The sequence below is a fragment of the Poromitra crassiceps genome (genome assembly GCF_964638095.1).
Source record: "Poromitra crassiceps genome assembly, chromosome: 3".
Classification (NCBI taxonomy): domain Eukaryota; kingdom Metazoa; phylum Chordata; class Actinopteri; order Beryciformes; family Melamphaidae; genus Poromitra; species Poromitra crassiceps.
This window is the reverse complement of record NC_139625.1, coordinates 90,300,408-90,328,149: the sequence shown is the minus strand read 5'-3', so window position 1 is coordinate 90,328,149 and position 27,742 is coordinate 90,300,408. Positions and strand designations below refer to the sequence as shown.

The window sequence follows — 27,742 nt, the reverse complement described above, 5'->3', positions numbered from 1 at the left end:
ACATACTCACTCACACATAGTGTGAGAAACACTGGTTTAGATCAGACATACTCACTCACACCTAGTGTGAGAAACACTGGTTTAGATCAGACATACTCACTCACACCTAGTGTGAGAAACACTGGTTTAGATCAGACATACTCACTCACACCTAGTGTGAGAAACACTGGTTTAGATCAGACATACTCACTCACTCCTAGTGTGAGAAACACTGGTTTAGATCAGACATACTCACTCACACATAGTGTGAGAAACACTGGTTTAGATCAGACATACTCACTCACACCTAGTGTGAGAAACACTGGTTTAGATCAGACATACTCACTCACTCCTAGTGTGAGAAACACTGGTTTAGATCAGACATACTCACTCACACATAGTGTGAGAAACACTGGTTTAGATCAGACATACTCACTCACACCTAGTGTGAGAAACACTGGTTTAGATCAGACATACTCACTCACTCATAGTGTGGGAAACACTGGTTTAGATCAGATATACTCACTCACTCCTAGTGTGAGAAACACTGGTTTAGATCAGACATACTCACTCACACATAGTGTGAGAAACACTGGTTTAGATCAGACATACTCACTCACACCTAGTGTGAGAAACACTGGTTTAGATCAGACATACTCACTCACTCATAGTGTGGGAAACACTGGTTTAGATCAGATATACTCACTCACTCCTAGTGTGAGAAACACTGGTTTAGATCAGACATACTCACTCACACATAGTGTGAGAAACACTGGTTTAGATCGGACATACTCACTCACTCATAGTGTGAGAAACACTGGTTTAGATCAGACATACTCACTCACTCATAGTGTGAGAAACACTGGTTTAGATCAGATATACTCACTCACTCATAGTGTGAGAAACACTGGTTTAGATCAGATATACTCACTCACTCATAGTGTGAGAAACACTGGTTTAGATCAGACATACTCACTCACTCATAGTGTGAGAAACACTGGTTTAGATCAGATATACTCACTCACTCATAGTGTGAGAAACACTGGTTTAGATCAGACATACTCACTCACTCATAGTGTGAGAAACACTGGTTTAGATCAGATATACTCACTCACTCATAGTGTGAGAAACACTGGTTTAGATCAGATATACTCACTCACTCATAGTGTGAGAAACACTGGTTTAGATCAGACATACTCACTCACTCATAGTGTGAGAAACACTGGTTTAGATCAGACATACTCACTCACTCATAGTGTGAGAAACACTGGTTTAGATCGGACATACTCACTCACTCATAGTGTGAGAAACACTGGTTTAGATCAGACATACTCACTCACTCATAGTGTGAGAAACACTGGTTTAGATCAGATATACTCACTCACTCATAGTGTGAGAAACACTGGTTTAGATCAGATATACTCACTCACTCATAGTGTGAGAAACACTGGTTTAGATCAGACATACTCACTCACTCATAGTGTGAGAAACACTGGTTTAGATCAGATATACTCACTCACTCATAGTGTGAGAAACACTGGTTTAGATCAGACATACTCACTCACTCATAGTGTGAGAAACACTGGTTTAGATCAGATATACTCACTCACTCATAGTGTGGGAAACACTGGTTTAGATCAGACATACTCACTCACACCTAGTGTGAGAAACACTGGTTTAGATCAGACATACTCACTCACTCCTAGTGTGAGAAACACTGGTTTAGATCAGACATACTCACTCACGCCTAGTGTGAGAAACACTGGTTTAGATCAGACATACTCACTCACTCCTAGTGTGAGAAACACTGGTTTAGATCAGACATACTCACACACACCTAGTGTGAGAAACACTGGTTTAGATCAGACATACTCACTCACTCATAGTGTGAGAAACACTGGTTTAGATCAGACATACTCACTCACTCATAGTGTGAGAAACACTGGTTTAGATCAGACATACTCACTCACTCATAGTGTGGGAAACACTGGTTTAGATCAGACATACTCACTCACACCTAGTGTGGGAAACACTGGTTTAGATCAGACATACTCACTCACTCATAGTGTGAGAAACACTGGTTTAGATCAGACATACTCACTCACTCATAGTGTGGGAAACACTGGTTTAGATCAGACATACTCACTCACACCTAGTGTGGGAAACACTGGTTTAGATCAGACATACTCACTCACACCTAGTGTGGGAAACACTGGTTTAGATCAGACATACTCACTCACTCATAGTGTGAGAAACACTGGTTTAGATCAGACATACTCACGCCTAGTGTGGGAAACACTGGTTTAGATCAGACATACTCACTCACGCCTAGTGTGAGAAACACTGGTTTAGATCAGACATACTCACTCACGCCTAGTGTGAGAAACACTGGTTTAGATCAGACATACTCACTCACACCTAGTGTGAGAAACACTGGTTTAGATCAGACATACTCACTCACACCTAGTGTGGGAAACACTGGTTTAGATCAGACATACTCACTCACTCCTAGTGTGGGAAACACTGGTTTAGATCAGACATACTCACTCACTCATAGTGTGAGAAACACTGGTTTAGATCAGACATACTCACTCACGCCTAGTGTGAGAAACACTGGTTTAGATCAGACATACTCACACACACCTAGTGTGAGAAACACTGGTTTAGATCAGACATACTCACTCACACCTAGTGTGAGAAACACTGGTTTAGATCAGACATACTCACTCACACCTAGTGTGGGAAACACTGGTTTAGATCAGACATACTCACTCACTCCTAGTGTGAGAAACACTGGTTTAGATCAGACATACTCACTCACTCATAGTGTGAGAAACACTGGTTTAGATCAGACATACTCACTCACGCCTAGTGTGAGAAACACTGGTTTAGATCAGACATACTCACTCACGCCTAGTGTGAGAAACACTGGTTTAGATCAGACATACTCACTCACTCATAGTGTGAGAAACACTGGTTTAGATCAGACATACTCACTCACACCTAGTGTGGGAAACACTGGTTTAGATCAGACATACTCACTCACTCATAGTGTGAGAAACACTGGTTTAGATCAGACATACTCACTCACTCATAGTGTGAGAAACACTGGTTTAGATCAGACATACTCACTCACACCTAGTGTGAGAAACACTGGTTTAGATCAGACATACTCACTCACACCTAGTGTGAGAAACACTGGTTTAGATCAGACATACTCACTCACACCTAGTGTGAGAAACACTGGTTTAGATCAGACATACTCACACCTAGTGTGAGAAACACTGGTTTAGATCAGACATACTCACTCACACCTAGTGTGAGAAACACTGGTTTAGATCAGACATACTCACTCACACCTAGTGTGAGAAACACTGGTTTAGATCAGACATACTCACTCACACATAGTGTGAGAAACACTGGTTTAGATCAGACATACTCACTCACTCCTAGTGTGAGAAACACTGGTTTAGATCAGACATACTCACTCACACATAGTGTGAGAAACACTGGTTTAGATCAGACATACTCACTCACTCCTAGTGTGAGAAACACTGGTTTAGATCAGACATACTCACTCACACCTAGTGTGAGAAACACTGGTTTAGATCAGACATACTCACTCACACCTAGTGTGGGAAACACTGGTTTAGATCAGACATACTCACTCACGCCTAGTGTGAGAAACACTGGTTTAGATCAGACATACTCACTCACACCTAGTGTGAGAAACACTGGTTTAGATCAGACATACTCACTCACTCATAGTGTGAGAAACACTGGTTTAGATCAGACATACTCACTCACACCTAGTGTGAGAAACACTGGTTTAGATCAGACATACTCACTCACTCATAGTGTGGGAAACACTGGTTTAGATCAGACATACTCACTCACTCATAGTGTGAGAAACACTGGTTTAGATCAGACATACTCACTCACTCATAGTGTGAGAAACACTGGTTTAGATCAGACATTCTCACTCACTCCTAGTGTGAGAAACACTGGTTTAGATCAGACATACTCACTCACTCCTAGTGTGAGAAACACTGGTTTAGATCAGACATACTCACACCTAGTGTGGGAAACACTGGTTTAGATCAGACATACTCACTCACGCCTAGTGTGAGAAACACTGGTTTAGATCAGACATACTCACTCACGCCTAGTGTGAGAAACACTGGTTTAGATCAGACATACTCACGCCTAGTGTGAGAAACACTGGTTTAGATCAGACATACTCACTCACGCCTAGTGTGAGAAACACTGGTTTAGATCAGACATACTCACACCTAGTGTGAGAAACACTGGTTTAGATCAGACATACTCACACCTAGTGTGGGAAACACTGGTTTAGATCAGACATACTCACTCCTAGTGTGGGAAACACTGGTTTAGATCAGACATACTCACTCACACCTAGTGTGAGAAACACTGGTTTAGATCAGACATACTCACACCTAGTGTGAGAAACACTGGTTTAGATCAGACATACTCACTCCTAGTGTGGGAAACACTGGTTTAGATCAGACATACTCACTCACTCCTAGTGTGAGAAACACTGGTTTAGATCAGACATACTCACACCTAGTGTGGGAAACACTGGTTTAGATCAGACATACTCACTCACTCCTAGTGTGAGAAACACTGGTTTAGATCAGACATACTCACACCTAGTGTGGGAAACACTGGTTTAGATCAGACATACTCACTCACGCCTAGTGTGGGAAACACTGGTTTAGATCAGACATACTCACTCACGCCTAGTGTGAGAAACACTGGTTTAGATCAGACATACTCACTCACACCTAGTGTGAGAAACACTGGTTTAGATCAGACATACTCACTCACTCATAGTGTGAGAAACACTGGTTTAGATCAGATGAGGTTTGCACTATTTCATTTTGTTATTCCAGGATTTCCAAGCGTGATTAAATGCTGGCTAACAGATATAATCATCCATTATATAGAACCTTGCATTTGGGGTTGTTTCCTGTAGTTGGTTCACATAAGGTTCTCACTCGAAACCACACCACAGTTCTCTTAGAACAGGACGACCTTGAACGACGTTCTCAAACATGCTTGGTGTGAATGCATCCAAAAGCTGCTTGAAGTGGCAAGTGAGGGGTTAAGCAAAAGACACCTGATGGCCCATCAGCGAGGCCATCAAAGTTCATCGCCTTCATTATTGTTTCGATGCCAGGCAGCCATTTTCACATGACCAACTCTCTTCCAGGAGGTCTGAAGCACTTCCACAAATCTCATATTGACCAAAATCACATGTACTGTCCTTGTCCACTCACCCTTACTTAGAAAGGCCATCTGTTAGTATAGCTTTTTTTTTTAAGGCATTCACTCCTTTCACCTTTTCAATCTTCTCTCCCTGCCACCTCTTTTGCACTGCACTCTCTCTGTAGTGACACACAGCACCCCATTACCTGATGCTGTTCTGCAGAAGTTACTTTTATTTATTTATTATTATTTGGGCATTCACCCCATTATTTGGATGGGGGGGTGGGCAGACGGGGGGGTGGGGGGGGGGGGGGGTGGGGGGGGTCCAGGGTACCACGGGTCGGATTCGAGCCCGGGTCGGCCGTGCAAAGCTACCAGGTGAGCCACTGGGATGCCCCCAAAAGTGACTTTTAACATATCAGTATTGCACTATAGCACTTTTTAAATGATGTGTGGATACTCTGTGTGTCGAACTCATGTGTGATTGATTGCTGTGCAATTGTTTTTGTTGTTTTTGTTTTTTACTTATTACTAAATATGTTACATGTATGCCTGATTTTAAGTACTCTTTGCTTCTTATTGATATTCCTCTCATTATGTTTTTATGACGGTTGAAGTTGAGTGGGCTCTGAGTACAAGACTTTCATTGCAGGTAACGGATGTTTGCATTGTTGCCATTATACATAAACTTGAAACTAACATTTCCATTAAAGAGTGACTGAGAACATAGAAAACAACTTTAAGACACATCAAAACTATTCAAAATCCTCACTCTGATGGGACACATATCAAACCTATTGAAAATCCTCAATCTGGTGGGACACATATCAAACCTATTGAAAATCCTCACTCTGTTGTTGTGAACGATTTTAGATTGCCATAGAATATTAAAAGCCTTTACATACTTGTGCGTCAAACCCCTCGCCGTATGCGGCGATGGGTGCACGCTGGCTGGGGAGCCTGCCAGCGCAGCCTCCCTGTAGCTCCTCGAAAATGTGACTCGACGCAGCTAACGCGAACAGTACGAGTATAATATAATGTAGATGGGGAGATAACAGGAGAGAGTGAAAGCTATTACCAAGTATCTGCACTACATTCTCTCCTTGGACTAACTTCTAGTCGTTGAAATCCTAGTGAAATCACACAATTGACTCATTTTGCTGGGGACTCCCCTGCGACCCCTCGTCAAGCTGATGTTGGAGAATATAGGACGAGCTGCCGCCGGCAAGGCTCTGAGTCGAGGCTGATGCACAAGTACGTTTTCAGCTTAAAACTTGTTGACCCAATGGTCATGTTGAGAACACATATGCCTCATGTTCCAGTATATCAAGAGTAGACCACACCATGAACATTTCTAGGAGGAGTACATTGAAGTATGAAACTTGTTATTTCCTGTTGCCAATAGGTGGCGCTATGACTATAACTGAATATTGGCATGTATAGTCTTCAGGCTGGGATTCTTATCAAATGTGAAGTTTGGGGCAGATTTGACCATGTACAGCGGAGTTGCAAACCATTTCCTGTGTTACCGGTAGGTGGCGCTATGACTGCGCATGTCCAAATTCCACCAAATTCGAAACTGCACTTCCTCCTGTTCCCAGCAACACACTCGCCAAGATCGGATGAACGGTTCTCAAGTTAAACCACTTCCTGTGTTGCCAGTAGGTGGCGCTATGACTGCGTGTGTCCAAATTGCACCAACTTTGACACACTGCACTTCATCAAGGTCCCAGAAGCACACTGGCCAATTGTGGAGTCGATCAGACAGTTCTGGAGATATGCGCAGGGACACACCGATAGACAGACGCTCCTGCCTTTATAGTTAGATTGCAGGTTTATGGTGTAGAACTATTTCAAGCAATCCATGATGATTCCTGGGGGCCGTGCAAATGGGGCAAAGAAGCACTCCACTCAGGATTACCAAGACCTCTATTTACATTTCTAAAAAGTGCCTGTTCCCCTCGAAGTCCCACATTATTTCCAAGCCATTGAATGCAACGTCATCCTGTTATTTCTATTCCATTTGTCTCAAATTGCCTCAATAAATAATGAAGCACTTTAACCTTCATTTGCTCCCATTCCACTCAATAGGACTTCCATTTGTGTGAATGTGTTTCTGCTTCCCTTACCACCACCTCCTCTGCAGCAGCTGGAGAGGTAGTTCCCCTGCACAGTATCTCACAACATCTCAACACTCTAAACTTTAGAGTGTTGAGATGTGGTTGTTTTTTTGCAGGCCAGGCCACCGGGCAGTTGCCCAACGTGCCCGATTATGCAGTCCGCGCCTGAATGGAGATGTCGGGACTCTTCTATCTACGATTAACGTTAATTTTGTGCAGCTGGTATTCTCTCTCCCCGACTCTATCACACGGGTGTGAGGCATTGCTATCTGAGGATTGATTGCTCCTGATTGGTTGGCTGAATCACCTGGTTGGGGGGTGAGCTCTGATATTTGATCCCTCCCCAGTCACTGGCTTTACACCAGCTCAGCAAGATGGACAGATCATCATCACGGCAGTGGCAAACTGACAAAAGAAAGTTTAGGACGGAGTGGCAAGACGAGTATTTTTTTACTGAAGTAAATTCAACAGCGGTTTGTCTCATTTGCAGATAGAGAGTGGCTGTTTTGAAAGAGTACAATATACGTCGCCACTACGAAACTGATTTTCAAAGTACCTTGAGGATTTTTCAAGTTGTGAATTAAGTCAAATTTCTCTCTTGATTACAAAGGTGGAAAATACAACTGTTTTTAACTGGGTGTTTACTGATTAAATGTTTAAGCTCCCCACAAATGCAGATGTTTTTTTAAATATATATAACCAATTGCAAATTATTACAATTACCAAACAGATAAAAAGTAGATTATTATATTGAAATGTTATTTTAGATTTAGAATGTTAATTTTCTATAAAACACAATACATTTTAATGTAATTCCACAACGTTTATTTTTGGCCCTCGGCCCTCCACCCAGATTGAGTTTTGGCCCTTCATGGGAAAGAATTTGGGCACCCCTGCTCTAAAGTCACACACATCTTACCACCTCCTCTGCAGCAGCTGGAGAGGTACATATATTTCCCCTGCACAGTAGCCTTACCACCTCCTCTGCAGCAGCTGGAGAGGTAGTTCCCCTGCACAGTAGCCTTACCACCTCCTCTGCAGCAGCTGGAGAGGTAGTTCCTCTGCACAGTAGCCTTACCACCTCCTCTGCAGCAGCTGGAGAGGTAGTTCCTCTGCACAGTAGCCTTACCACCTCCTCTGCAGCAGCTGGAGAGGTAGTTCCCCTGCACAGTAGCCTTACCACCTCCTCTGCAGCAGCTGGAGAGGTAGTTCCCCTGCACAGTAGCCTTACCACCTCCTCTGCAGCAGCTGGAGAGGTAGTTCCTCTGCACAGTAGCCTTACCACCTCCTCTGCAGCAGAGAGGTAGTTCCTCTGCACAGTAGCCTTACCACCTCCTCTGCAGCAGCTGGAGAGGTAGTTCCTCTGCACAGTAGCCTTACCACCTCCTCTGCAGCAGCTGGAGAGGTAGTTCCTCTGCACAGTAGCCTTACCACCTCCTCTGCAGCAGCTGGAGAGGTAGTTCCTCTGCACAGTAGCCTTACCACCTCCTCTGCAGCAGCTGGAGAGGTAGTTCCTCTGCACAGTAGCCTTACCACCTCCTCTGCAGCAGCTGGAGAGGTAGTTCCTCTGCACAGTAGCCTTACCACCTCCTATGCAGCAGCTGGAGAGGTAGTTCCTCTGCACAGTAGCCTTACCACCTCCTCTGCAGCAGCTGGAGAGGTAGTTCCCCTGCACAGTAGCCTTACCACCTCCTCTGCAGCAGCTGGAGAGGTAGTTCCTCTGCACAGTAGCCTTACCACCTCCTCTGCAGCAGCTGGAGAGGTAGTTCCTCTGCACAGTAGCCTTACCACCTCCTCTGCAGCAGCTGGAGAGGTAGTTCCTCTGCACAGTAGCCTTACCACCTCCTCTGCAGCAGCTGGAGAGGTAGTTCCTCTGCACAGTAGCCTTACCACCTCATCTGCAGCAGCTGGAGAGGTAGTTCCTCTGCACAGTAGCCTTACCACCTCCTCTGCAGCAGCTGGAGAGGTAGTTCCTCTGCACAGTAGCCTTACCACCTCCTCTGCAGCAGCTGGAGAGGTAGTTCCCCTGCACAGTAGCCTTACCACCTCCTCTGCAGCAGCTGGAGAGGTAGTTCCCCTGCACAGTAGCCTTACCACCTCCTCTGCAGCAGCTGGAGAGGTAGTTCCTCTGCACAGTAGCCTTACCACCTCCTCTGCAGCAGCTGGAGAGGTAGTTCCCCTGCACAGTAGCCTTACCACCTCCTCTGCAGCAGCTGGAGAGGTAGTTCCCCTGCACAGTAGCCTTACCACCTCCTCTGCAGCAGCTGGAGAGGTAGTTCCTCTGCACAGTAGCCTTACCACCTCCTCTGCAGCAGCTGGAGAGGTAGTTCCCCTGCACAGTAGCCTTACCACCTCCTCTGCAGCAGCTGGAGAGGTAGTTCCCCTGCACAGTAGCCTTACCACCTCCTCTGCAGCAGCTGGAGAGGTAGTTCCTCTGCACAGTAGCCTTACCACCTCCTCTGCAGCAGCTGGAGAGGTAGTTCCCCTGCACAGTAGCCTTACCACCTCCTCTGCAGCAGCTGGAGAGGTAGTTCCTCTGCACAGTAGCCTTACCACCTCCTCTGCAGCAGCTGGAGAGGTAGTTCCTCTGCACAGTATCTCACAACATCTCACCACTCTCTCTAAAGTCACACACATACAATATCGTGTCGTGTGTAATCCCATGTGGCCCATGCAGGAATGCAGCACGATGCTTTGGCTTTTAAGATCGTGTGTGTGTGTGTGTGTGTGTGTGTGTGTGTGTGTGTGTGTGTGTACGTGCGTGTGTGTGTGTGTGTGTGTGTGTGTGTGCGTGCGTGCGTGCGTGTGTGTGTACGTGCGTGCGTGCGTGTGTGTGTGTGTGTGTGTGTGTGTGTGTGTGCGTGCGTGCGTGCGTGCGTGCGTGTACGTGTGTGTGTGTGTGTGTGTGTTCGTGCGTGTGTGTGTGTGTGTGTGTGTGTGTGTGTGTGTGTACGTGTGTGTGTGTGTTCGTGCGTGTCAGGGGTTACATGATTCCGGGCGGCACACATTTCCTGACTGCAATGTCAAGACTTTCCGGATGTCTTGATTAAAAACAGTTCTTAATTTCAGTCTTTTTGTAACACTGGTGATGATTTTATCAGCGCAGTATGTTCTGCCGTGTACGTCTTATTCACAGTTATTTTTGTCAAATTCCAAAGTGATGTGCAAATGCATTCTTAATCTCTTAATTACAGGCAATTTCTATGTGACCATCTCATGAGTGTCTAGTCAACTTGTAGGACATAAAAAGCAGAAAAAATTCAAATAAAAAGTGATCTCCATTGAAATGTAAAGGGAATTGGTTACCTTTCCTCACACACTCGTGGGCTATGTGGAATTGTTGTTACTACTTCTTCATATCTGTTATCTGCTATTCCTGTCATTTATATCAGCTTTACACACACATTATCTGTCTTGGACAGATTACAGAAGATCCATAAAGGAACAGGCCCAATTTCAAAAAACTCTTCCCCCATTGGATTTACAAGACACTCCCAGTCTCTTCCCCTGCGTTCTCAACTGCTCAATATCACTTACAGCTTTTCCCATCCATTTATTTATTCAGTTAACCTCCTCCGATCCATTTATGCCAATGAACATGAACAAGTATTTACCAATCAGGCACTTGAATAAACACAGCTAAGATCATTCTAGATATTTTTGTCCAAAGTGCCCCTTTTCAGTGAAATGATCGTTTATTTAGACTGTTGGAAATCCTGCCCTGTTAATTAAGACATGTGATTGATGTAAATGAATGGCAGCTGCCTAAGGCTACTGTGGCTGTGCTAGCATTTGATCACTTCATCTCAATTTAACAGCTTAACATTAGCTAGCTAGCTACCTACCATATTTCATTGTTATTTTCCAGACAATTCTGGTCATGATCGACACAGCTAACAGCAACAGTTGTAATCAAATCATATCAAATCAATCTTAATATTGCGTGTTGCACAGTGCTGAAAAATGATAACAACTCCGACAAGTGTCGGAGACAAAAATCGATTGCGATATCTTTAAAGATACCTACATACATACTATGGTTTTATTAGAACCCGACTACATGGTCCATAATACTGGGCAGCATCTTCAAAACTTGGATATACTCCACAGCTATTTTGGCTCTAAAATGTTCCCTCTCTTCCCAAGTTTACCGTCCAGGTCTACCCATTTCTGTGTAGATAGGTACACAGAAATCAACCAAGCTTGACATCAAAGACAGTCTCAGCTGCTGTGTGTCTGTGAGGAAAGACAGTTTCAGCCTGTGTGTCTGTGAGGAAAGACAGTTTCAGCCTGTGTGTCTGTGAGGAAAGCCAGTCTCAGCCTGTGTGTGTGTCTGTGAGGAAAGCCAGTCTCAGCCTGTGTGTCTGTGAGGAAAGCCAGTCTCAGCTGGTGTGTGTCTGTGAGGAAAGACAGTCTCAGCCTGTGTGTCTGTGAGGAAAGCCAGTCTCAGCCTGTGTGTCTGTGAGGAAAGCCAGTCTCAGCTGGTGTGTGTCTGTGAGGAAAGCCAGTCTCAGCCGGTGTGTGTCTGTGAGGAAAGCCAGTTTCAGCCTGTGTGTCTGTGAGGAAAGCGAGTTTCAGCCTGTGTGTCTGTGAGGAAAGCCAGTCTCAGCTGGTGTGTGTCTGTGAGGAAAGCCAGTCTCAGCCGGTGTGTGTCTGTGAGGAAAGCCAGTTTCAGCCTGTGTGTCTGTGAGGAAAGACAGTCTCAGCCTGTGTGTCTGTGAGGAAAGACAGTCTCAGCCTGTGTGTGTGTCTGTGAGGAAAGCCAGTCTCAGCTGGTGTGTCTGTGAGGAAAGCCAGTCTCAGCTGGTGTGTCTGTGAGGAAAGCCAGTCTCAGCTGCTGTGTGTCTGTGAGGAAAGACAGTCTCAGCTGGTGTGTCTGTGAGGAAAGCCAGTCTCAGCTGGTGTGTCTGTGAGGAAAGCCAGTCTCAGCTGGTGTGTCTGTGAGGAAAGACAGTCTCAGCCTGTGTGTCTGTGAGGAAAGCCAGTCTCAGCTGGTGTGTGTCTGTGAGGAAAGCCAGTCTCAGCCTGTGTGTCTGTGAGGAAAGCCAGTCTCAGCCTGTGTGTCTGTGAGGAAAGACAGTCTCAGCCTGTGTGTCTGTGAGGAAAGCCAGTCTCAGCCTGTGTGTGTGTCTGTGAGGAAAGCCAGTCTCAGCCTGTGTGTCTGTGAGGAAAGCCAGTCTCAGCTGGTGTGTCTGTGAGGAAAGACAGTCTCAGCTGGTGTGTCTGTGAGGAAAGACAGTTTCAGCCTGTGTGTCTGTGAGGAAAGCCAGTCTCAGCCTGTGTGTCTGTGAGGAAAGACAGTCTCAGCTGGTGTGTCTGTGAGGAAAGCCAGTTTCAGCCTGTGTGTGTCTGTGAGGAAAGCCAGTCTCAGCCTGTGTGTCTGTGAGGAAAGACAGTTTCAGCCTGTGTGTGTCTGTGAGGAAAGCCAGTCTCAGCCTGTGTGTCTGTGAGGAAAGCCAGTTTCAGCCTGTGTGTCTGTGAGGAAAGACAGTCTCAGCTGGTGTGTCTGTGAGGAAAGCCAGTCTCAGCCTGTGTGTCTGTGAGGAAAGCCAGTTTCAGCCTGTGTGTCTGTGAGGAAAGACAGTCTCAGCTGGTGTGTCTGTGAGGAAAGACAGTCTCAGCTGCTGTGTGTCTGTGAGGAAAGCCAGTCTCAGCCTGTGTGTCTGTGAGGAAAGCCAGTCTCAGCCTGTGTGTCTGTGAGGAAAGACAGTCTCAGCTGCTGTGTGTCTGTGAGGAAAGCCAGTCTCAGCCTGTGTGTCTGTGAGGAAAGCCAGTCTCAGCCTGTGTGTCTGTGAGGAAAGCCAGTCTCAGCCTGTGTGTCTGTGAGGAAAGCCAGTTTCAGCTGCTGTGTGTCTGTGAGGAAAGACAGTCTCAGCTGCTGTGTGTCTGTGAGGAAAGCCAGTCTCAGCCTGTGTGTCTGTGAGGAAAGACAGTCTCAGCCTGTGTGTCTGTGAGGAAAGCCAGTCTCAGCCTGTGTGTCTGTGAGGAAAGACAGTCTCAGCCTGTGTGTCTGTGAGGAAAGACAGTCTCAGCCTGTGTGTCTGTGAGGAAAGCCAGTCTCAGCCTGTGTGTCTGTGAGGAAAGACAGTCTCAGCTGGTGTGTCTGTGAGGAAAGCCAGTTTCAGCCTGTGTGTGTCTGTGAGGAAAGCCAGTCTCAGCTGGTGTGTCTGTGAGGAAAGACAGTCTCAGCTGGTGTGTCTGTGAGGAAAGCCAGTTTCAGCCTGTGTGTCTGTGAGGAAAGACAGTCTCAGCTGCTGTGTGTCTGTGAGGAAAGCCAGTCTCAGCCTGTGTGTCTGTGAGGAAAGCCAGTCTCAGCTGGTGTGTCTGTGAGGAAAGCCAGTTTCAGCCTGTGTGTCTGTGAGGAAAGACAGTTTCAGCCTGTGTGTCTGTGAGGAAAGACAGTCTCAGCTGCTGTGTGTCTGTGAGGAAAGCCAGTCTCAGCCTGTGTGTCTGTGAGGAAAGCCAGTCTCAGCTGCTGTGTGTCTGTGAGGAAAGCCAGTCTCAGCTGCTGTGTGTCTGTGAGGAAAGCCAGTTTCAGCTGGTGTGTGTCTGTGAGGAAAGACAGTCTCAGCTGGTGTGTCTGTGAGGAAAGACAGTCTCAGCTGGTGTGTCTGTGAGGAAAGCCAGTCTCAGCCTGTGTGTCTGTGAGGAAAGACAGTCTCAGCTGGTGTGTCTGTGAGGAAAGCCAGTTTCAGCTGGTGTGTCTGTGAGGAAAGACAGTCTCAGCTGGTGTGTCTGTGAGGAAAGACAGTCTCAGCTGGTGTGTCTGTGAGGAAAGACAGTCTCAGCTGGTGTGTCTGTGAGGAAAGCCAGTTTCAGCTGGTGTGTCTGTGAGGAAAGACAGTCTCAGCTGGTGTGTCTGTGAGGAAAGACAGTCTCAGCTGGTGTGTGTCTGTGAGGAAAGACAGTCTCAGCTGGTGTGTCTGTGAGGAAAGCCAGTCTCAGCTGCTGTGTGTCTGTGAGGAAAGCCAGTCTCAGCTGGTGTGTCTGTGAGGAAAGACAGTCTCAGCTGGTGTGTCTGTGAGGAAAGACAGTCTCAGCTGGTGTGTGTCTGTGAGGAAAGCCAGTCTCAGCTGGTGTGTCTGTGAGGAAAGACAGTCTCAGCCTGTGTGTCTGTGAGGAAAGACAGTCTCAGCTGGTGTGTCTGTGAGGAAAGCCAGTTTCAGCTGGTGTGTCTGTGAGGAAAGACAGTCTCAGCTGGTGTGTCTGTGAGGAAAGACAGTCTCAGCTGGTGTGTCTGTGAGGAAAGACAGTCTCAGCTGGTGTGTCTGTGAGGAAAGCCAGTTTCAGCTGGTGTGTCTGTGAGGAAAGACAGTCTCAGCTGGTGTGTCTGTGAGGAAAGACAGTCTCAGCTGGTGTGTGTCTGTGAGGAAAGACAGTCTCAGCTGGTGTGTCTGTGAGGAAAGCCAGTCTCAGCTGCTGTGTGTCTGTGAGGAAAGCCAGTCTCAGCTGGTGTGTCTGTGAGGAAAGACAGTCTCAGCTGGTGTGTCTGTGAGGAAAGCCAGTCTCAGCCTGTGTGTCTGTGAGGAAAGCCAGTTTCAGCTGGTGTGTCTGTGAGGAAAGCCAGTCTCAGCTGGTGTGTCTGTGAGGAAAGACAGTCTCAGCTGGTGTGTGTCTGTGAGGAAAGCCAGTCTCAGCTGGTGTGTCTGTGAGGAAAGACAGTCTCAGCCTGTGTGTCTGTGAGGAAAGGGGAAAGGAGGGAAAAAAGAACACTGCAGCAAATGACCTTGGTCACGCTGGGCCTCCTCCCAGCTTATCACAAGTAGCATTCAGAAACAGCACAGCATGTTTGAGGAGGATTGCTTTCATTTGCACAGCCCTCGTGCCCACCCCACCCCACCCCACCCCACCCCACATACATCTCAGCCCGAGCCCTCCCCGGCCCGTGACATGCAGGCCCGAGCCCTCCCCGGCCCGTGACATGCAGGCCCGAGCCCTCCCCGGCCTGTGACATGCAGGCCCGAGCCCTCCCCGGCCGTGACATGCAGGCCCGAGCCCTCCCCGGCCCGTGACATGCAGGCCCGAGCCCTCCCCGGCCCGTGACATGCAGGCCCGAGCCCTCCCCGGCCCGTGACATGCAGGCCCGAGCCCTCCCCGGCCCGTGACATGCAGGCCCGAGCCCTCCCCGGCCCGTGACATGCAGGCCCGAGCCCTCCCCGGCCTGTGACATGCAGGCCCGAGCCCTCCCCGGCCCGTGACATGCAGGCCCGAGCCCTCCCCGGCCCGTGACATGCAGGCCCGAGCCCTCCCCGGCCCGTGACATGCAGGCCCGAGCCCTCCCCGGCCCGTGACATGCAGGCCCGAGCCCTCCCCGGCCCGTGACATGCAGGCCCGAGCCCTCCCCGGCCCGTGACATGCAGGCCCGAGCCCTCCCCGGCCCGTGACATGCAGGCCCGAGCCCTCCCCGGCCTGTGACATGCAGGCCCGAGCCCTCCCCGGCCCGTGACATGCAGGCCCGAGCCCTCCCCGGCCCGTGACATGCAGGCCCGAGCCCTCCCCGGCCCGTGACATGCAGGCCCGAGCCCTCCCCGGCCTGTGACATGCAGGCCCGAGCCCTCCCCGGCCCGTGACATGCAGGCCCGAGCCCTCCCCGGCCCGTGACATGCAGGCCCGAGCCCTCCCCGGCCCGTGACATGCAGGCCCGAGCCCTCCCCGGCCTGTGACATGCAGGCCCGAGCCCTCCCCGGCCCGGATGAGTTATGCAATTAATTGGCCCGAGCACGTTGTGAGGCCCGACATCAAATCCACACATAATGTCTCAAGAAAGAGAACGTTAGATCGTTTAATTGCCAACAGCAACAATGCCCACAAACTGAAACGGTAGGCTCTTTCACACACAGATCACGCAAAATTGTAGTTCGGGAAGCCCGTAAAGCCTGGCAGCCTCGCCACAGAAATTGCTTTCACACCGAGCCAAGCAGCACGGCCACATTCCCGTGCTGTGGTGTACTTTCAGGTGAAATCCCCTGCTCCCGGATTGAAAGACGAGCGGAGGGATTTCCTGCTCCTCCTAGCCCAAATAAATATTTTCATAGGTTAGTGTAGCCTGGCTACTGTATGATGAACGAATTCATTCAACAACAATACTTCCCTCCTTCTCCTAGTCTGCTGAGCAGGGAGGATAGGTGCACTCGCATGGTGGGCGGACTCGCCAAAACGGGCTCCGCCGCGGAGTGCATCTGCCGATTTTCTGGCAGCGAAGTGTTGCATGAATTGCATTCAAGGAAAGCCAACTTTATTTATACAACACATTTCATAGAAGTAAATTCATCTACTAAGCAGATCCATATGGTGTCACCTTGTGTAATTCATTCAACAACCAAACAGTAGGGAATGAACAAGTGCTTAGCTAGACAGATTGCCGTTCTGGAGCTGGTTTCCAGAGGGAATATCGTCAGACCAACTCGCCACAGACAGCTATATAACCTACTAGGCACGGAGCATTCCTCCTGGCGCATGATTGTATAGGCTACTTTTTTTACTTTCACTGTCCTTGAGGTGATTTCCCCAGTAATTTTTTATGAAACATTCACACTGTTCCGCCTTGCTGCTCCGACGCTTTCAGGTGGAGGCGGGTTGTCCGCTAATACGGCGCTGTGACAACCTTTGGTCCCGGGACAAAAGGCGTACAAGAATTATACACGGCTAAGAATTATAAGGGGCGGCTTTAGCTCAGGAGGTAGAGCGGGTCGGCCAATGACGTAAGGGTTGGCGGTTCGATCCCCGCTCCCTCCCAGCAGCTGTCGTTGTGTGCTTGGGCAAGACACTTAACCCTCCTTGCTCCCGATGGTGTGTAGGCACCCTGCGTGGCAGCCTGCCGCCATCGGTGTATGAATGGGTGAATGTAGACTATCTACTGATTGTAAAGCGCTTTGGATAAAAGCGCTATGTAAATGCAGGCCATTTACCATTTAGGCCATTTACCAATTATCCACCAACGCGCGTTCATGACTTTCACATCGGAGGCGCGAATCCTATTTTCCGTGCATTTTTCGGCTTTCAAGGCCGGTGTGAAAGAGCCTATGTCAGTCAAGCCTATCGAAATTAAAACAGCAGACTTACCGTTTATAGCTGCATTGAATAACGTCACATTAGTGTCCTCACAATGCATGATAGATGGGTTTGTTTTCAACAGGTTGAAATGAGCTTTCCCTACTGCAGTGGGGACTGTTTAACTCTCCCCTCGCAAACTTTGTTTTATGTCCATCGATCTTATTTCTCTCTCACGACACGGACACGGACACACGCGGCTTGTTTTGTTGTTGTTTTTATGCTGACAGTGACAGCACGCTGACTGAAACATGTCATGACGTGGATTGTGGACTGGAGTGGCAGACTAACGTCACGGTGAGGGTGTGTGTGTGTGTGTGTGTGTGTGTGTGTGTGTGTGGGGACGGTGTGTGCGTGTCTGTGCGCTCCTCCTCCTCTTGGTCTCACTCTGCTGTGTAAAATAAAGCGAGTAATACAGCTTCATTTTATTTTATTATTGAAACAGACCCGGACCCGAACCCGGACCCGGCGGCTTGGAGCAATTCATTTAAAAAATAGCCCGGCCCCAGCCCGTATCGGCCAGGCCCGAGGGGCCCGCGAGGGTACCCTCGGGTTTGCAGCTCTCTACTTCAGATACGTCCATTTCCACGCTTCCCTTTGAGTGTCTATGTAAGCAGCCGTGCAATGCATTCTGGTAGAGAGAGACAGGGCATGACGCTGGCTGCTTCACATCCGCACAAAGTTGAGGTCGACGCTACTTTACGTAAATCTACGTGTGCAATGCAGCTCGCCGCCTCTGGAAACTTGTGTACAAGCTTTGAAACTAATAATTATAAATCCAAAACTAACCCACAGATGTTTTCAGAAACACATTTCAGTGAACGCTTTTCGTAGTAAAAAAGAAAAGTTTTCAATGTTTTTTCCAGTTTGAAATCCGTGAGCAGACGGCTGTGATTGGACGAACACAGTGTTCGTCCAATCAGGTGCAGCAAAGAACCAACGAACCAATGGAAGCCTGCCTACAAGTGTCCAATACTGAGAAGCGAGCCCCTGGGCCAGGTTTTGACAAGCGAAATACAAAAGGCCGGTGGTTCAAACCCCCATCAGCCTTACATGGGCCTGACAGATAGATAGTGCTATCAGTTCCCATGGCGCTCTGCCTATGAAACCATAAGGCGCTGTGTGGTGCGCTGATGGGGATTTCGCGTGCGCGATTGTGATCTGAGAGGGGATGAAGATATTGTTTGGCGTTTAAGAAGCTTTGATACGGGAGAAGAGAATGGATCTGAAAAGGATCTACTGTCACCTTTTGTGAAACCAAACCGTGAAAGCACTTTTTCAAAGAGAGATGGGAGAGCAAACAAAATGAGTTTGAGGAGGCAAAATGCAATCTTACCTTGTGTGTGCAGACCTCAGACACCTTGTGAGTGCAGACCTCAGGCACCTTGTGTGTACAGACCTCAGGCACCTTGTGTGTGCAGGCACCAAGGGAGAATTTGGGGCGACGGCAACGTCCTAGGTGGGAAATAAATACCGGTGTACCCCGACAAGCCCAATACAATTACCGCTATCAGAAACAAATCTTCAACCCTTATAAATCCGTTCTGGGGTTTGTTTGTGTGTGTGTGTGTGTGTGTGTGTGTGTGTGTGTGTGTGTGTGTGTGTGTGTGTGTGTGTGTGCGAGTGAGTGAGTGTGTGTGTGGGGGGGGGGCGGAAGATAAGCGGTTCACTCTGACTTTGCCATCTAATCCCTGGCTGCGATGGAATGAGAACACAGTGGACGGTCTGATAAAGTCACTTTTCCACCGTACTGAGAGGGAATCTTTCACAACCAGGGTGCCTCCCCTCCCGGGGGGGGGGGGGGGGGAATAGAGTGGAGAGAAAGACAAGGAGGAGAGATGTCCTTGAGCCGTTATGATGATACTGCAATGTTATGACAGTGGCTGATGTAAAAGTGATGTCATGTCGTCAAGCGGTGACTCACTAAGCAGCCACTGGTTTCTAGTGTCCAACAGCTTTTCCAACCTGCCAGTCTCACAACGTGATTTGTTTTGGCATTCAGACGACAGCACGTTGGAATAGATCATTAGGAATTTACTTTGAACTTCATCTACAACTACAAGTGTACTCCGAGAGTGCAGACCTCCGCCCACATCCCCCTACTCACTCCCCCTACTAGCCACCTCTCGCACAGCGACTCTCTATGACCTTCCTATTCCTAACTATGGCCCCTTTTCCATAGCCCCGCCCCCTTCTTTGACCCCAATCAGATAGGATCGGCTCCTAAATGGAGTGACCCATGCTGCACCCTTCCACCAAGTTTCATCAAAATTGGCCCAGTAGGTTTTTATTGTAATCCTGCTAGCAAACAGACCTTTTTTGGCTTGTGACCCAACTTTGACGTCACAAAAAAAGTCTAGGAATTCTTTTTCTCTCTTTTTTTTTTTGCTAAAATGATATTTTAATAGTTTGTAATACTATAATGTACTGCTATGTAATACTACTACTCCATTCTGAATTTTGACTTTAAACTCAGGATTACTTTAATCTCAGGCTTTTCTCAGAATCCTGATTTACGGAACTCAGAACTCAAACTCAAATACATCTTTCACATGGGGCCCTAATCCTTTTTTTGTGGTTTGAAATTGTGTGTGTGTGTGTGTGTGTGTGTGTGTGTGTGTGTGTGTGTGTGTGTGTGTGTGTGTGTGTGTGGTATTTGATGATGATTATTATTATTATTATTATTATTATTATATATAATAATATAATAATTCACATATAAACAGCCACATTTACACTTTTAATACACAATATATAGCTAAAATGATACATACAGCAGAAAATGAGCGGTACACCAGTCTATCATTACTGTACTGTATGTCTGATTGGTGGGCCCTCGCTCACATTCAACATATTGTAGACACTTGCTATATTTACCAAGATGCTGTTGGATGATGTCATGAACACAGATGTACCTATAGTTATAAAAAACAATATTTTGTTGTTTATTTTGTTGTTGATTAAAGAATACAAACTACACAGTGAACAAAAGGTTAGAAGCACATGTTGACCAGTGAAAAATAAAACAAAAATAAATAATAAAAGCATAATAAAAATAATAAAACACCTTCCTAATGTTAGCATGTAAATGCTAATTAATTCTTCCAGGTCTGATGATGCTGATAAATGTTTTTCATAAATGTTTTCTTATTTTTTTTATATATTTTATTTTCAATTTTACTCTGAACAATACACGAACAAAACAAAAGGACATTGTAATAATTGTTTTCTTAATCTTTAAAGGGAACAGCGACATTGAACGCTATCAAATGGCCAATAAGAAGATTCCTTTCAAATACACCAGACCAGTAGAGGAGTGGCTACAAGAGAAAGGTAATCCCACCACACTAACTGTTTTTCCCTCATCTGCTTGCATCACCTTTTGATGAATTAACAAAATGACACTGACATAAATGCTAAATATTCTACTTTGCAGCGTGAATGCACTGTTTTGAAGGCATAGTAAGGAAATCGTGTTCTCATTCACACTATTTAAGGCTTAAAGGTACTGGGGGCCCTATCTTCGCAAAAGCGGTAATTTAGCGTTTGTGCTCCTTTAACGCCGTGCGCAATGCAATTTGGGGGTGGGCACAAGCGCATGTCTGTTATAATTGTACTGGACATAGGCTGCCACATGCCAAAGCAGGCGTTTCAGCACTAAAATGTGGGGATAGATGGCATTATCCTATCGTCAGCAGCGCGCAATTACTTTGCGCTAAGAGCTTTGAAAAGCACCTGTTACGCGCTAAATACCTCGCTGCGCTGGAGCGCACCATAATCTCCGTGCTGCGCAGCACAGTGCAAAGTAAAATTCCTTTTGGATATGTCATTACGCACAGCCATGCCATGCCAGGACATCAAATTCTGCTGCTAAAATTGGGTATTAGCAGATAATTCAGTGAGGCAATCAACTATAACTCACTGAGAAACTTTTATCACATCGCAAAGAGGGAATTTAATTGAGAAAACTTGTTGGACAATGGGGATAGGCTATTCACCTTCATAACCCGGAGGGTCGTTGGCACCACAGACGATCTGCCAATAAGCTCTCTCCATTTCTCTCTGTCCTCGGCACGAGTGAGTCCACTCTATTACGCATGGAGAGAATGACAGCATATTGCATGCCTCGCACAAACAGCGATCGCGAGACGAGAATCTGATTGGTTTTGATTGACGTAATGCCCAGCCTTGCCTGCCCACACCCGTGAATAATTCTGGTAGTTAAGACCGCCCAAAAATCCCGTTTGTGCTGGCATTTTGGGGGCGCAGATGATTTTGGCACGGCTCTAATTTGCGCCTGCAGCACGTGCCATGAACATTTCCGCATCCCCGCCGAGAATTGCATATCCAACATATTTCGGGGCTGTTTTAACTTATAAATCAGGGAGGTCACGTCTACCCAGACAATTATATCACTTTTAAACAGTTACATTTCTGTATAAATCATTACAATATGCTCCCGTGAGGTGGGGATGGTGCCGGGCAAGGGTGCAAAACTCGGCATAACACCTGGACAAATTTTTTTTTTTTTTTTTTTTTTTATTTAACCTTTATTTATACAGGGAAGAGCCCTTGAGAGCAAGCTCTCATTTTCAAGGGAGCCCTGTTACAGTGAGAACATTTACAATAGTTACAATATTACAGACAACTTACAAATACAAATATTACACTATATAGAAAACATTCAAGATTCTAGATAGAAATAAACAAAAATAAAAAAAAACAAGGTAAGAGCAGATCAAATAAAACAAGAGCATTCATTTTGCAGAGTACCGTCAAGAAGCACTCTGAAGGATTCCAGGGGAATCAGCTGATTCAATTTCAGAATGTTTTGCAACAAATTCCATTTATCAGCAGCATAATAAGAAAAGGCACTTTTTCCTAATTCAGTCCTTGCTCGTGGAACAGACAACCTGATATGTGAATGCGATCGGGTTTGATAGTTTGTGTTCACTTGACTAATGAGTGAGGACATGTACAGGGGGAGTTTCCCAATCAGGGCTTTATAAATGAATAAAAGACAGTGTTGCTCCCTTCGAGCTGTCAAATGCGCAAGGCAGACCGCTATCTTCCCTGTCTTAAGGCACGCGCAAAGTGCAAATAAAGGATATCGCCTGTACCAAGATAGGGCCCTGGGAGTTCATATATTTAAACAACATAATGGAGGCTCTGTCATTTACTCTCTGTGTTAACATCTGTGTAACCTTGTGTACCACATCGATCCAGAATGTGACATCTTCATGAAAACATAATGCTGTTTTCTATCTCTCATAAAGTCCCATAACAGCATTCACCTCAACATAAAGGGATGTGAATGACTGATTCTGAATGTGGTTTTGATGTTAGTTATGGTATGATGTTGATGTTGGCGTTATCGTAAAATACTGAGAATTCAGTCTGAGTGCAACAGAAAAAGATACATGGCTCCATTGTTCTACCCGCCCGCATTTAGTTCATTTATACCCGTGCCCCGACCCGATAAATTACATAAGTGTATTTTTTACCCGCACCACGTGTTTTTTGACGGGTACCCGGCGGGGCCCCGCGGAACCCTGACCCGGTGCAGGACTCTGGCACTGACTCTTGCACAATGTACCTCTTAGCATCGATGCCACATACATTCCTTGGTTATTTCCATAGCCTTGTAGAAATGATTACGCTTAACTGAAGAGTAAAGATCTAGCTGGATCCTAAATGGCCTCTAGGAGGTGGGTATAAAATGTTTGACCTTTATGTCCATCTTTCTGTCCATCTTCCCTCTGGCTATGTTCCAAGATAGCGGATAGATAGCGGATAGCAATATCACCAACTAAGCAGCCATGACCCTCTGTGTGTGGGTTTAGCTCTGTGCTGCCATGCTAGATGTTACACCCTCTGTGACCTTAGAGGCACTCAATGGGTTTTTTTGGAAGGTGAAGGCCTAGGGGTGTGCCACCTTAGGCACCTCACGATTCGATTCGATTACGATTAAGGGTGCTACGATTCGATTATTAAACGATTACGATTAATCACGATTACGATTTCGATGCATCTTTTAACTTTTAACCAAAATCCTCTGCTTTTTTCACAGATTTCGGTACTAGCATGTTTGTTTAATACAAAACAAATAGCTTATTCATAAATAATAAATAAAGACTTTCAAACAAAATCCTTTACAAATGACCAGTGAGCAGCATAGCATCATCCCACAACAAGCAAACGTTTTCCTATCCACAACCAAAAGCAGCTTTAAAACTAAATAAGTGGCGGATGAATAAAATAACAGAATTAACAGATTCACCCCTTCACCTCCCCTCTCCTTCACTGCCTCCTTCCTTCAGCCCTTCACCTCCTCTTTCACTGCCTACTTCCTTTAGCCCTTCACCACTTCACTTCCTCTCTCCTTCACTGCCTACTTCCTTTAGCCCTTCACCACTTCACTTCCTCTCTCCTTCACTGCCTACTTCCTTTAGCCCTTCACCACTTCACTTCCTCTCTCTTTCACTGCCTACTTCCTTTAGCCCTTCACCACTTCACTTCCTCTCTCCTTCACTGCCTACTTCCTTTAGCCCTTCACCACTTCACTTCCTCTCTCTTTCACTGCCTACTTCCTTTAGCCCTTCACCACTTCACTTCCTCTCTCTTTCACTGCCTACTTCCTTTAGCCCTTCACCACTTCACTTCCTCTCTCCTTCACTGCCTACTTCCTTTAGCCCTTCACCACTTCACTTCCTCTCTCCTTCACTGCCTACTTCCTTTAGCCCTTCACCACTTCACTTCCTCTCTCCTTCACTGCCTACTTCCTTTAGCCCGTTACGTGTCTTATCGCGATGCATCGAAGAAACGATTTTTCGGCACACCCCTACCCTGCATGCTTTCTTCAGTGATTCCAGTTTCCAGTACTTCGGTTTTGGTCTCGTTTTACAGTTAAGGAACTGCTTTCCGGGCGAAATACCGTATTTTTTGCAAATAAAGCAACAAAAAAAATTGCAAAAAAAAAATTTGCAAAAAAAAAAAAAAATGCAATTTTTTGCAAATCGATAATCGAACATTGTGAATCGATTATATCGATTATATCGTATAATCGATTAAATCGATTATACGATTAATCGGCACACCCCTATGAAGGCCTCACAGACAGACAAACTCCATCCGAACTTAAGAGCAAATCCCAACGCTTTATGAAGGATGTTTTTAAGGCTGAACTTTCCTCAGTAACACCTTATTTGGAGTTCTATTAGGTGACAAAAAGTAAGTGTTCAACAAGTGTCACTTGCCTATTTGGTGCATCTCCATTGACTATGAAACTCCTTAGCCTAACCCCAACCCTAACCCTATTTCTAACCTTAAACACAACCTTAACTCATTGAGTGCCAGCCACTTTTGGAGAACGGACGCTCCCAGTGCCAGAGTTTCAGAGCGTTTTCAGTGATTTCTCGACAGAATATTGTGTGATATTACTATGTAAACACCGAACACGCACAAAGAACGAGGAGACTCTATTGTATCATCAGCAAAAAAAAGTTTATTGATACCATTTTCCGTTCTTTAGTTATGAGCCGGAGAAGATAGGTTGTTTTCAGCAAAAACAGACGTTTCAAATTAGAAGCTGAGATATTCAGCCTTTTGTGAAATGAAGCATTTCAAGCACATTCACTGACTCTGAAGCTAATATTTTCTGATGTAGTGACGTGGTGTAGTTGTGTGGTGCCCTGCGTGCCCCACCCCCCTCTCCCCCCCCTCAGCTGCAAACTCCTCCCCACACTAACACACAGCCTCACCCACCCAGCGTCTATTTTCGGAGCGCTCCGTTTTTGTGCGCCGGCTCCCAGCGCGACACCGAAAAGCCAAACCGGACTGCTGAGAATGCTTTGGCCCTTCGGCGTCGGGTGCTGCTTTTCTGGCGGCTAATCGTGTGGAGAAACTATGCAGCAGAGACAGAGGGGCTCAGTTGTGGGCGCGGATTGACTGCTGTTCGCAGCTATCGTTAGCTCCAGCCAGAGCAATCTATATGGCTCTGGCTGCAGCATGCATCGGTTTCTCTTTCATCACGGCTTTTTCCTGCTGTTTTCCTGACCTTTCTCTAATCTGGAGAGCACTGTCGCCACCTAATGGGTCCGTAAAATAGGTTATACACCTTCAATAGCTACAATATTTGTACAGGAGATGCAGGAGGCTTTGATCCACGTCCCACCGTCAAAAAACGCATTTGACGCCGATCGACGTCATTGGCACTCAACGTTACTATTTACTTTGATGCCGATCGACGTCATTGGCACTCAATGAGGAACCCAAGTCCAGATATTGAATATCAATAGACTACTTTTAACACAATTATGAGTGTCACGTGAAACTTGACAAACTTTTTAGTGACACATGATAGTCACCTGATAGAAAGTTGAACATCGAGCTATCTAATAAAGTCTAACGATTTTCTCTGTTTATAATGACTTACATGTGTATCTCTCCGCCAGGCCGGCAGCTAACGATATTCAACACCCAAGCGACGGTCGCCATTGGTGGCAGTGACCGCGGTCGACCGTATCAGGGTCAACTGTCTGGCCTGTACTATAACGGCCTCAAGGTGTTGAACATGGCTGCCGAGGGCAACGCTAACATCAAGATCAACGGCAGTGTGCGGTTGGTGGGCGATGGGCCCAGTGGGTCAGCCAGGAGCACGGCCATGCCTGACATGTCCACCACCTACCAAGAGACTACAACCACATTGTCCACCACCACCACCCGGAAACACCGCTCTTCCTCCACTGTACAGGTATGGACACAACACCCTCATACATGTATCTCAGCCTAAACCACCCTGATCACGTGAACTCACATTCTGTTTTGATAGGGAACAGTCTGGGCTCCAGCCCGCCCACAGCCATTTCCAGAAATTAGAATGTACCCGGGCCAACCACGGACTTGCCCCATAGTTCACAACGTAACCGGCCAATCAACAGTATTCTGACAAAACAGTATGGCGTCTCCCGAAGCAACGAGTGGGTAAGGTTAACGTTAGTAGAGTAAACACAGTCGTACGTGTTGTAGAAATAGACCCAATAACAACAATTCAACAAGAACATGAGTATGCACCAGCAGAGTTTCTCGGCGGAAAAGACGTTTTTGCCGTTCTTCGGAGTGGATTTGTATTTGGCAACGCTGATTGGCTGAAGGAGTTGTCTGTCAAGGCAAGTACTCCTGCCCACTGAAATCACTGTGGATGGATTGGAGACCAGACTGATACGTACGTGATAATAAGAAATGTCACGTACACGTCTAACATTAGGAAATGTGGACAGCAATGTAATGAAGGCATGAGGGAGCATAAGGATGCAAGGATGGACCTTAGCAAAGATATTCCAGACCTTAGTGGGCAACTGCAATTTAGTGTTGTTTCTTTGCACAGTGATAAAACATAAGCAAAGTGATCAGTATAAACAGTGATACAATATGGCAATAAAACTGACTGATTACTAAGTGAGGGGGTGTGGCAGAAAAAATAAAATAAACTCAAAGTATACAGCTCAGTTCCTGTGTGATGTGCGGAAAGCAGTTAGCCCTTGACATGAGGACTCTATAAACCCCACACTTGCAATAGCTCAAAGAAGAACTTTCTTTCTGTGCATTTGCATGGGAAAGGACAAAATTGCACTCATTCAATGCGCCAACAGCAGCGACAATTCACTGACACTTTGCAAACAGCTGAATTTACACCTTGCTTGTGAAGAACAAAACAGAGTAATAAATGCGCCTAACGTTACAGGTACACGTACCTGTTTGTAAAATATACTTGTCAATTTAAGACATATAGGCCCCTATCTTGGTACAAGCGATATCCGCTTTTTGCGCTTGTGCCCCGGTTTGCGCGCCTTAACGCCCGTCTTATACGATCATCCGCCTCGTGCAAGTCTCAATTTGCATTCCCGGCACGATACCATCCTGTTTTGCACAGAGATTTGAGCACAAACGCAGGTGTGGGCGTGACCCAAGCCAAACCAGGCATGTCCCAGCAAAATGCTTGCCTTCTGCTATCGTCTGCATGTGCGCAAAAAATTTTGCACTCAGACCTCTGAAAAGCAGCTCTTAGCGCACAAATACCCCCCTACGCTTGAGCGCACTGTTATTCTCTGCAGGGGAAATCCTTGGATACGTCATTACGCACGTCCTGGATGTCCCATTAAGGTACAAACGCCAGGACATCAAATTCTGCTGCTAAAATTGCAGAATAGCAGATTATTCAGTGAGTCAATCAACTATTATTCACTGAAAAACTTTTATCACATGCAAAGAGCCACAAACATGCTGCTGATATTCTTTCTCTACCCCAGTGGTTCCAAACATTAAGGTCGCGACCCTAAGTGGGGTCACCTGAAATGTATTTA

General features: G+C 46.5%; 1 protein-coding gene across 1 annotated transcript in view; it reads left to right on the top strand.

The window, feature by feature from the left end:
* Positions 1 to 27,742, top strand: part of nrxn3a (neurexin 3a) — a gene marked incomplete at its 3' end in the record, with an annotated part of 673,655 nt that overhangs the window by 569,830 nt on the left and 76,083 nt on the right. The window contains exons 18-19 of the mRNA XM_083634400.1: positions 20,625 to 20,714; positions 25,835 to 26,133. Of these exons, the coding sequence (XP_083490526.1) occupies positions 20,625 to 20,714; positions 25,835 to 26,133 (389 nt within the window). The remainder of the gene's footprint in view (positions 1 to 20,624; positions 20,715 to 25,834; positions 26,134 to 27,742) is intronic.